At 33.5% G+C, this 12,550-nt stretch overlaps 1 protein-coding gene across 1 annotated transcript in view; it reads right to left on the bottom strand.

Annotated features, from left to right (window-relative positions):
• Positions 1-565: 565 nt before the first annotated feature.
• Positions 566-12,550, bottom strand: part of LOC145680966 (heat shock 70 kDa protein 4L-like) — a 284,315-nt gene continuing 272,330 nt past the window's right edge. Inside the window, exon 13 of the mRNA XM_081752181.1 lies at positions 566-1,114. Coding sequence (XP_081608307.1) covers positions 1,024-1,114 — 91 coding nt within the window. The 3' untranslated portion in view covers positions 566-1,023. The remainder of the gene's footprint in view (positions 1,115-12,550) is intronic.

Raw genomic sequence — 12,550 nt, 5'->3', positions numbered from 1 at the left:
GAATTGGATACACGGACGATTCATTAGTCGCGGAATACAGTGTACGACAAAACAGAAAGGAAAGAGTTCAAAGAAATGAACTTAAAAGAGTGAACAATACTGTCAAATGGGCAAGTTTCCAAATTCAGAACAGGTGTGCGAATTGTTGGGGAAACTCTAACAAGCACATAATAAATAAATTTAAAAAAAAAATACATTTTGCACCTAATTAAAAATTTAAAGTTTTATACAAATGGATGTAAAAAGTGAAGGGAAACTTGATTTGCTCTGGGAAGAGTGGGTGAATCCTTCCACTTTCTGTTTATACTTTACTTTTTTTTTTTTTTAAATTGATATTTCGTAAGTGTCTGACGATTGCCATGTTACATTGCGGAAGGTTACACAAGTATTATTATTAATATATATTTGATGTTTGACAAGTTTTGTTTTATTAATACTTCATGTATATTTTTACATCAAATAATATTAGCTACATCTAAGGTGTTCTTGAATGAATTGGAGCCCAGGCACCACTACTTCAAAATATAAATATTTTTAAGTCACATAATCCAACTATTTAAATTTTAATCCAATTATTATATTTTGTTACAAATTATCAATAAATCTTACAAAATTGTTGGTCACTTAAAGACTGTTTGAAAGTTTAAAATTTAAGGTCGTGTTTTCAGCATCAATACTATTTAAGACGTCTAATTATAGTTAATTATGTAATTCAGAACACTTGAGATTCAATCAGGTATAGATGGTGCAAATGCTAATAACTTAGCCACACAAAGAAATTAATCAAATGAAGTAAATAATGAAAACGTTGAAACAGAAACCAGCTGATTTGTGTATCTTCTGCATTTCACAAATTTTGTTCAGGAAAGATATTGAGATATAGAAATAGCTATCTTGATTTCATCTGCGATTTCTCGCGTATTTCACGTTTTGCAATTCGTTTTATTTTCAGAGAGAGATCTAATTTCAGTCTAAATGAATACAAAACTTTAGCTTCACATTACATTCAATTTTCATGTTATTTTACTGATCTAAGGTACTTACGTATCCTTTATTTTCTGCTACATTTACGCCGCCAGAAGATACGTATCTTCCACAACTCTGCGAGCGTCCCCTGAAAGTAAAATTGCAAAGATATCACGAACCTTACTATAGTTAGAACACCAAATATGTATTCTACCAAAACGAGCTAGAAATATTTCCAAACAATCCTTTTCCGAAAGTGTACACTCTTGTTCTGAAAACTTTTCTACGAAAGAAAACAAAACCATTAGCGTTACATCTACACTTACGTCTTGAACTCTAAAGAAGAGGGAGAAAAATGAGTGAATGAAAACAAAACATTTAGTGGACTGCTGGTACAGTGGAGAAAAAATTGAAGAACCTGGAAAATTCCAGATGGGTATTTCATAACGATACAGAGTCGCTACATGTGATTTTCTGGTTACTTGAACGCTACAACACTGTTCTGTCCTTTGTTTTAGACATAGCTTGAAATAGTTCAGCATGCTGCAATTAAAAAAAAAATGTGTTCCTTATAGCGAGTTTCTGAAATCCTTTAAAGTTACTTTTAGCAGGAACTTCATATAGAAAACTCGCATCACCTCTTGGTTCCAACTCAAGAAACTCGTCGGGAAAGTTCCGAAAATTCAGTCAATCTTCTCGAAAGTTCAATATGGATTTCTAATTTACTTTAATTAAGTGTACTTCAGCAAAAATGTTACTTTAGTGGAAAATAGACGAAATATATTATCCAATAACTACTGAAATATAATATTGTGTGTATAATCTCATAGAAACAAAATAGTACTATTTTCAATTTTTAAGGTATACACCGAAAGTATATTTCTCTCTTGCCCACACTCAGATTATCACAGAAGTCATACACACAAGCCTGGAAATGGGCCTCCATTGGAGACAGAGCAGTCAACGCTAGAACATGAACGAACCAAGAAGTAACCAGAAATCATCGAGTATACTAATTTTTATTGTATCTTACTGATGTAACTGGGTGAAATGACACATCATGAGAAAGGATCCTTCGTGTTCCTTCATAAGAACACAGAGCTAAATATGACTCTATAACATGTTATATTAATTGCGTCGAGTGATTCTAACGCGTTTTGTTCACGGATCGAAATTTGTCGTACACGTGTATCGTTCGCATGTTCAATATAGGGGTATAGCTATTAAGAAAAAATTTAGCAAATATAAGTCCATAACTATCTGTATATTTATAAATAATAATAATAAAGTTAATAATATAAGCATTTGTACAATTTTCATTTGATAGAAAATTTATAGGTCCAAATTTAATAATAATAATAATAATAATAATAATAATAATAATAATAATAATAATAATAATAATAATAATAAAAGTTGCTGGAAAAGATCTTAAAGAAAAATTTAAATAACTTTTCATTCAACACATTTTCGTTGTACTAGTATTTTTTTGCATGAAAATATTTTAGCTTTATGTATCAATAAAATGTTATTTTTCTGCCTAGCAGTATAAGATCTTATTATGGAACGCTTTGGGCATCCATAGTAAGAAGTGATTTGTGTGTGTCCAGTTCGATGCCCTATTGGAGTATTGGTACCATTATTCTTCAATCATTTTGCTGAACTAGTAAACACCCGAACATTGGGCACCGGACTTCGAGATCCTATGCTTTCAATATATTTGCAAATTTGTGATTTGGTTAAGTAACACGTCACTGAGGAACAAACCACCACCTTGCTAGGCCTAAGTATCTGTAGACGTTGGACTATTGAGACAAAGCTTAAATATCCATTTCGGGTTCACCTATGAGTCGATTTGCATTCAGGCAGATTCAAAACAGTCCAGTCACGTTCTAGATAGAAGTGTGCCTTCCGGAACTATGCTTGCAACCGACGCACGGATTCGAACCCCGGTACCCTCATAGTTGTTAGATGTATACAACTTGTGATTAGATTTGCTACCTGGGAAAGCAAGGGAAATGGCGATAGAGCGTATTTTAAAGATTAAACTTTCAGAAAGAACTGCATGCATGCAATAGTATGTAGTAAAGATACAAATAATAAAACTAAGTTGATGAATTACATAGATCGAAGTGACATTATTTGGAGAAACTGTTTATTGGTTGCTTTTCACTGAAAATTTAATTCCACACATTCCTTGAGATAATGTCTACAAAGTAGGCCGTTTATCTTGAAGCACTCTTGTAACTTTCAAACTAATATGAAAAAAATAATCTAAAACTTTGTACGACACAAACATCGAAATGGGATGAAAATTTGATATACTCTGCAATACGGTTAGATTAACAGGTGTCTGCCAACCAAACATATAGTTGGATTTTTAGAAATGACACTACGACAGGTTGTAACACATCTCAAATCAACGTACTAAAACTTAGAAAACCACATTTACGAATTCTACTATAGTATCGCATCCATCCAAATTTTGGAGGCCTCTACAATGATAACAGAAATGAGACGAACGTGGCAATATACATGTAAAATAAGTTAATGTCGAATACCATAATCACGATATGACAATTTTGAATAATAGGCGGATAGGAATAAAGTTAAAGGACGCTGAAAATCTGAATTTTCAACAAAGATTTTATTTCGAAAAACTGCATACACAATTATCACACCCAATCACGTGCATGGTTTTCAATAGACGTATAGACCATAATGCCGGTTACAGCAATATGATATCTTAAACAATTCAAAAGATATGAAAAACAAGGATAGAGTTCGCTATGCTGCTTAAAATTACGTATTTGTGGAAATTTTCCAAATGATTATTGCTTTCTGTTGCTTCTATGCTATTAAAGCAACAGTTTTTGGTACTTGTAATTACAACACAATTTCCTGGAATTACACAACTGTAAGCATGTTACACAAACTTTACAATTGGTTATCATATCTTCGGAACGATCTGCGATTTCAAATTGCAAGAAATAGCATTATGATCTTTAAGTTTATTCAAACTATCTACGTATTTGAAAGAAATACTTAATTAAACAGCTTTTTGAGATATGTCAAATTCTGAATCTCTTATAACTGTTCCTATTTAATCCGAAATCCGTCACACCATCTCACAATATTTGACCCTAACATACTTTGATGTGAATTACCCTACCGTCTCACCTGCGTTATTACTGTTGTAGACAGGAACTATTTAGAAAAGAATCCGACCTCCTCACAACCACGTATCTTTGATAATCCTTCTTGGTAAATAAATGTAACTTTAAATATGAAAATAAATAGACCTTGATGAGAACGGAAAGAAAAACCATTAGTTTAGACAGTTCAAGAATTACGACATGACGAAAGGAACTGAAGTTGTTTTTGTTTTTCTAGTGCGCTTCGGAAACATGTTTCTTCCAATCAATTAAAAAGGAACTGAACAGCATCATCCCTACATACACTTTGAAATATTCCAAGATTTTGCAAAAGCGATCCTGTTTTCCTGATTTTGCTAAATTTTAAAATAGGACGTGGGTAGGAAATTGCGGCAGTTAGTGGAATCCCTATTAATATTCTAGGTTGAAATGTTTCTACAAGACTTCTGAGTCATTTTGTTAACAATGTCAAATGAACGTTTACAGATCAGTAATTCATCTGCCAGCAGAAACACTAAAAGACAGAACGATTTCTGAGAATCAGAAGTTATTATGTACTACACTATTCTCCCTTCTAAAATAAACGTCACATGGTGGGTCACAAACATAGGTAGTAATACCCCAAGCGATATATGTTCTTATTATGTCCGTAATCGTTTGACTCACGTTTGTTTATAACGAAGCCGACTTGGCACTTCTCTTTTAAACATTTTGACATTATTTCCCGGATAGTTTACTACTTTCGTGCTTGAATGACTATGTTCCTGAGTAAGAAGTATTCACGTAACTACCATTTGCTTGGCTTTGTATGGGTCGTTCATTTGCCTATCTTGTAAGTTTTCTTAAAGTCATTCTCCGATAGAATACTTTTAGCGATGCGCAAGAGACGAGACATGTCTCGATCTCGTCTCGAAAACGAGAGACGAAAATCAACTCTAAACACGCTTAGTTTTTCGGCTCGAAATTGCTTCCGATAAGTCTTGTCTCGTCTCGAAACTTAAGAAATTTGATGTATATTTTCAGTTATTTCCAAAGAAGCATTCACTCAGAAATAGCTATATGCCTTCAAACCAATAACAGCATTTATTATTATAAAACGAGTAGAGAGAGTTAACCTTTGAAAACTAAAACTGCATGTAGAGATACTAGATACGACGTTAAATATAACAAGCGAGTTTCGTTTCATAGTTATGAAACTACGGGAGTCATCCAAACTATAAAAATTCAATATTGTAATTTCCGGTTTCAACAGAAGTGTAATGGGTGATGAAGCCTGGAACGCTGAATAGACTACAAGAAACCGTTTCTTGATATCACCTATTGTTTTTGCTCTGATACTTGTCGAGAGACGGAAGGACAGACATAGCCGTTCTATAAGACTTTCGACTCTTATACACAGTAGTTTGGAAGTCTAATAATCCTTAAGTATATATTCAGATTCTAGTTTGTGTAAAAAGTAATGTGAGAAACTGTACTTCTAAGTTCTCTGACTGAGCAATTAGCAGCTTGTAGTAATTTAACATTGTTATACTATAGGTAGGGACGTGAAGTTTTCGTTTTATTTTATCCCAGAAGTCGGTGTTTTTTTTTTCACAAAATCGGTGTTATTTTTTGCAATACAACAAAATAGGGTAATTTGCTTTATTCTGTAATGAATTTGAAAAGCAAGTATTTTGTAAACATAGAGAAAGTAGTCTGTGAAAGCTTATTAAAATAAAATGTAATCTTAAAATTAAAATGAATAGTTTTAATTTTGATATCTTAAATTTAAAATAATAAATTATATTTTTGGACTTATAATCTGAGAAAAAATGGCTCGATATCCCTCCTAAACTTGGATTTATTTACTGTATGATTTGAATATATATATCGGCTAAAAACATACTGCAGTGTTTCTTAACCCTACAATGCATATTGTATCATATTCAATACAAAATAAATTATGGCTAGTTTTAGTGTTCAGGTTGTGTGAGCTGTATCATAAATACATATTGTATCATATCTGATATTTCTCCTGACCACATAATTCACCATATATCCGGTAGATGTCAGGAAAATGTTACTTCAGTACAGAGAGAAAGAAGTCGTGCGCGTGCCTAGCGAAGGTGAGAATAGAAGAGTTTTTGGGTCGTCTACTCTGAAGGACAAAGAATAGTTTCGAAGTTGCAAAAATTCAAAGTTCATCAAGTAAGTTTCCTAATTGTTTTTATGTATGCTATAATTTGATTTTGTACGAGAGAGAGGAACATGAACTCTTGATGCATAATATATCATAAGTGATGCAAAGTATTTTTATATTTTAGAACGAAAAAGTACTTTAGGACATTTTTCTATTCAGATATTAATTAGAAGTGTCTTGTCATATACCTGTGTATTATTTCACTTAAATACAAAAAATCATGCACTGTAGGGTTAACATTTTCTTTGGTCAAAAAAAAAAAAAAAAATGAATTTACAATATATTTATTTAAAACGCAATTCCTATCATTGTCAGCACAAATTTTCACTTACATCTAATGGCAAATGTACAGTTTCTTCAATGTTTTTATTTATTTATTTATTTATTTTTCAAAGGACAAAATTGTCAATATTTCCACATTTTCTTCTTTAAGATTTTGCCTCCTTACCGTAACTACGGAGTTGTATTCTGAAAAATATTTTTCAGAATCAACGTTGGAAGCTGGCAAAGATATTGCTTCAATAGCCAGGCAGCAAAATCTCAGGGGCAAATTTTCACTAACCAACCGGTCTAAAAATAACAGGACTGATGGTCTTCTGTGAATCACATTTTGTTGCAAAGGAAACTTGTGTTATTTTATTAGTATTACCGGCCAATATGGCGATTTCGCGAATATACTACGTTATGCAGTTCATTTCGGTGTTATTTTGAAAAAAAAAGCACCAAATTCGCGTTATTCCGCGATTTAGAAACACCAAAAACGGCCTTGTATCATATATTTAGGTATTTCTATATACTTTACTTTGCCTTTTTCAAGTTTTCGATGTTATCGTTAAAGCGAAAACTTCACGTCCCTAACGATCGGTATTGTCCTCTTGAGTTTCACGAAAGCAGCAGGCCTAGATAACTTCTACGATATTCCTTTCCCCAAAAATTTTGAGAGTTCGGTGTGTTGCAGCGTTATGGCAAAATTATTTACGTATAATGTAACATTTGTTGTATATGATAGATATAAGAATATTTTACACAGTATACTTCAATAAACACTAAGATAATATGTCCTCTTCAGTATACTAAATTTTAGTACTATACTTAGTTCAGGGGCTGGTGACGCTACATTATCTCCAATGAAAGTTGAACTACTACTTAGTAAATGCTGGTATTAACGTCACACTCGATAGCTTATCAACTACTTCCATAATGAAGTTGGTATTATCATATTATCAATCGGTCACCAATTAAGGTCATATTCCCTGTCCCTTACATGCTTGTAAATGGCATTCCTTCCTCTTTGTAATCTTATATCACCTTTATGTTTTACGCGTTTTTTCACACCTGACCCTGTAGATAGCTCCTTCCCTTTCCATCACTTCCTCTTGGCTTTCCTTTCTCTTCATACGTATCACATCCAACAGACTCCTATTTCCATTTCTATATGATGAAACGTTCACTATCTTTCTAAGTGCTCTCTTTACTATCTCCGTGTCCTATCTATTCCCCATCATAATTTACTTCCTTCCCCTCCATCATCATCTCTTTCCTTCACCTTTAACTTTCTCCTGCTGTTCTTTCCATTTTAAGCTTCCATTTATAATATCCGATGGTCTCCAAATCTTTATAAAAGTCCTCTATGCCCCCTTCCGCTTTTCATTTACCACTATTTATTGAACGAATCGTCCCCTCCACATTCAATATGAAGTTCCTCTTTGTTGAGCGATCAACATCACTCCTTTTATGACAGAAGTAATCTGATGTACATCTCTTCTAGTGCCACTCCGTGACCAACTTGGCTTTTTGCCTTCTGATCCTCAGAAACGCAACTGCCCCCTTATTTTTCTACTTCCGGTTCAACGTCTTTAATGTATAAGGATACTAACAAACGAACGATTGGATTTGCTTCTAATATTTCAACAGAATAAGAACAATAATAGGTTAACTACAATACACACTTGTATTAACAGTGTCATAAAATACGTTTTTAAGAGAAATAATTTTAGGTCTGAATCGGTGTTGAGTCGAGAACAATTTATGATGTGTCACAAGTAAACAAAAGTTGTGGAACACTCAGAATTTAAATTCCTCAGTTATCTGTTCTGACTGAAGATTCCTTTATTTTTCCCTATAACAGCAGGCAATTACTGCGATAACGTCACAAGGTCAGGAGCAATATATAAAAAAAAGTCTTTTTTTTTTTTTTTTTTCTTTCTCATAATAGATTTTACGATTAAAAGGCCTTTCCAACATACAATGATCATAATATACGTTACATACTCCACCAAATACGTAAGATGAATTCCGGAACATCCCGATTTCTATTTTAATGGAAATCTTTTCCTTTTTTGCGTCTAATTATCCCAGTGCTGGAAAATTGATGTAAAACTATAGTGACGTGTTCGTATTGTCTCTGAATCAATCATCATATTATAGAAAAAAGTCTGATTTGTGCATCTGTAATTACTACAAGAAAATGTTTCCTTCTTAATGCATCTCTTTTTCGTTTGTCTATGTAAATAATGCAAATGTAGTGTTAAGAAAATATATGTATATGATAAGTAATTTCCTTTCTCAAGTGAGGCGATTTGGATTTCTAGTTAACTTACAGGTGGAGAAAAACACTTTATTATTTGTTTGTACTAATTTGTGAGTATGAACTACAAAAACAAAGGGGGTGTAGTCGCTTTGTTTTGTGTTCTAAATAACAGTTAAACATAATTACAGCAAATTTAATCGAACGCGAATAAAATTCCAACACATATTTTCTTAATGGTATTCTTTTCTGGAGATCTACTCTGGATAAATATATATTTTGTGCGAATTCTGGAACTAGACGTGTACTAAAAAACACGACTGAACTAATTATAATCATACTAAGATAACCGTTTTAATTCAAGTTTTGAAGTATATTCTTGGAATTTTTTTTTCTACTGTGGTTCTCTCTTTGTTGGTTTTACCCCCTACCCCCACAAAACATTGGGTATTTCTGGGATTGGGAATGTTCCAACAACTCTAGTTTCAAAACTGATTTTCACAGAGAAGAAAAAGGTAAAATGTATCGAGAAGCGGTCTTTTGTAGTAGATTCAGAATTGCAACAATAGTTTCAATCTCCTCCGTTAAATCACTATTAAACCGCAAGGGTAGAAATCACGCAGTTTCAACGTTCATCATCGCCTACAACAGAAACGGCAATAAGACACTGACAAGCGTTTGTTTCTCTTTTTTTTCCTTTCTTCCTAAGCGGTTAGCGTACGCGCCTTTGGCACGGGAGACCCGGGTTCTATTCCCGGCGGGAGCTCATGTGGTTCGGATTCCACGTTAATCAGTAGGTCCACGTCTCATATAGCCTCGCTGCTCAACGGGACGTAAAACTCAAAATCAATCAATCAATCTTTTCTTTCTTCAGTCGATTCAACATGTCGAGAGAACATATAATCAGCAATCATAACATTCCACAAAAACCGGAAGAGGTAAAAATTTACTAGTACTTCTGGTTTTAAGATTGATTTTCAGAGCGAAAACAATAAGGAATATCAAGAAGCGATTTTTTTAAAACGATTCAATGTCCAAAGAATACGTTCGATCTCCTCCATTAACCCTCTATTCAAACCGGACATAGCAGAAATCACCCATTTCCGGTTTCAACGTTAATCGTCATAGAACAGAAACGGTAGTAGTAGTGGTAAACAGTACTTTGCAATCTATTGAGCGTTTCAAGGAAACACACCATCATCCCCCGCAAAACTGGAAGTGTTTGAAATGTACTAGTACTTCCGGTTTCAATACATATTTCCACAAAGGAAAAATGGTAAGAGATAATAAAAATCTGTTCTTTGATAGGTTCAGCATCTCAGGAATGATTTTTGTCTCCACTTTTATCTATCTGTGAAAATTACGATTTTTAGGTTAAAACACTCATCGCATAATGCTTAAGATGGAACTAAAACAGCGACAAACAGTTTTTTGTTCGAAAGAATGTGTCACTTCTAATTTTGTTCCTCTATTGCAACCGTAAGTGATACATATCAGTTAGCCCTTACAGTTTCAATATTAATCTCCACAAAATAAAATTGTAAGAGATATTGAGTAATGGCTGCGGCAGCCAGTACTTATAGATGTATAACTTCGAGTTTGAGTATTGAATTCGCATAGTTTGGAAGTCTACCATTGTTTCACATTGTGAAACGAAATTCACTTCTTTACATGGAAGTAGGCTTAGTTCTATATGAAAGCCTGAGTACTACTATATATCGTACATAACCGTGTGGGGTCACAGAGAAAATAAAACCGACGGAATACATTATTCGGGATTAGTTTTAAGATAAAGACTACTTCTAGTAATACCTAAAACACTGTTCGAAAAAAAAAAAAAAAAAAAAGACGAAACGATTAAAATATGTTAATGGTAACAACTGGCCGAATACTAAATATGACCAACAAGCACGTGCCTAGGGGAGGTAACTGCTAAGGGCAGCAAATCCTTCTTCCAAACTATCAGGAATAATAGTAAAAATTTTATTTTTCACTCCTAAATTAATGTAAACGAATTTTCGTGTTATCAAACTTATAAGGAGGCTTTTTATTTTCTATAGCAATGAAAGCAGAATGTATTGAACTAAAGAGTGACGCTGTCAATGCACAATTCAGGGCTCATAGTGGTCTGGTCTCTTTTAAATAGTTGAAAAGTGACCAAAAGCACACGAAAAAGTGACCAAAATCTCATCATGCCCCTTTTGCCCTTTGTCAATTTCTCCATCACCTATCTCTCCGTTTGTTGTTTTGTTTCATCTTTTCTTCTTTACTTCTTTTTGAGCTTCCTCCTTTCTTAGGTTTTCTAAGTACGCTTTGTAGTTACGGTAAGCAGACTTAGCAGATGTAAGAAGCTTCTGAGTAAGTGGAACCAGTTCTGGTCTATTTCCGAATTTCTTCATCCCAGTCATTATATTTAACTTAGCATTCAGAGTTCTCAAAATCATGAAATATTCAAATTCATCAACTACTCTTAAGAAGAACATACAAGAAGCATAACACAAGACGAACATGATGAACCACACAAACACACAACGTTGAGCGGAGCGTTAACTATTACGAGAGAAAACTAAAAGACTATTATGATAGAAGCAAGAGTAGACACAGAAGGGTTCTCAATCCCACCATAAGAGCTTAAGTATCCATCAACCATCCACTGTGCTTTAGAAAGAATAAAAGCTGAAATGAGAATAAAGCTGACTGTTTCACATGTGGCAGCAAGTACTGAAGGTTTCAGAAGAGTAATAAGTAACAAATTTCTGCTTTTTCCATTATTTTTATATTTTTCTTAGAAAACTGCCAATGCAAAACATAAATCACAAGAAAAAGTCACTTTACCTTCCAAAGAAGTAACTTTTAGTGACAAATTTTAAAAAAAAGTAACTTTTAGTGACCAACTTGAAAAAAAAATTAACTTTTAGTAATAAAAAAAAGTGACTCTCTATGAGTCCTGACAATTGATAATCGTTTAATCCTGGATTACAAACCATTCGTAAATTTTACGAAACAGATTGTCCAAAATTGTTGAACTCGCTGAACCGCAAACGCGCGGCCGCCCTCCTCCCCAATACCTTCCTAGCTCTTACAACAGAGACTAGTTTTAGTTTTACAGCCGTGTCAGTCGGTTGCATGTTTCAAAAGGTCTAGTCGTAATTTTTACGAAAGGTTTGTAACCACGTTAATTTTTTTTTTTTTTTTTTCATAAATTTTGCCAAATCTACTTTCTTGTTTTTAAAATTAAATGTGTGTTTTTTGGACTATAAACAGTGCAAAGAGTTGTGTCATAGTATTTTAACAATTTCTTGTCTTCGTTGGTGGAGAAACTATGGGTGACAGTGAGGAAGAATATGAAAATAATCAAATAAGAAGGCTGTTGGATGATATATCTTCTGATGAAGACTGTAGTGATGCTGCTAATGAAGCGCATTCCCATTACTAACCCTATGGCAAACCCGTCACAAGGAATAAGAAAAACTTGCTTTTACTGACCGTCAGTAAAAGGAGAATGACAACACACTTGTGTAAGCACTGGAGGAAGGCGATTTGTGCTGAAAATAGAGCTGTGTGTTGCATGGTGAGTGACGAGAAACAATGAAAAAGTTTGGAATGACAACTTTCAAGTTTGCACCTAATTAGTTTTTTCGAAGTTTATATACGAAGTGCTACGTTTTTTAGTTGAGTTGGTCCTTTTACTTTAGTTATCTATTATTGTAATATCTATAAAAC

Source organism: Thermobia domestica, chromosome 3, assembly GCF_964235325.1.
Source record: "Thermobia domestica chromosome 3, izTheDome1.hap1.1, whole genome shotgun sequence".
Lineage (NCBI taxonomy): Eukaryota > Metazoa > Arthropoda > Insecta > Zygentoma > Lepismatidae > Thermobia > Thermobia domestica.
This window is presented reverse-complemented; position numbering and strand designations above follow the sequence as displayed.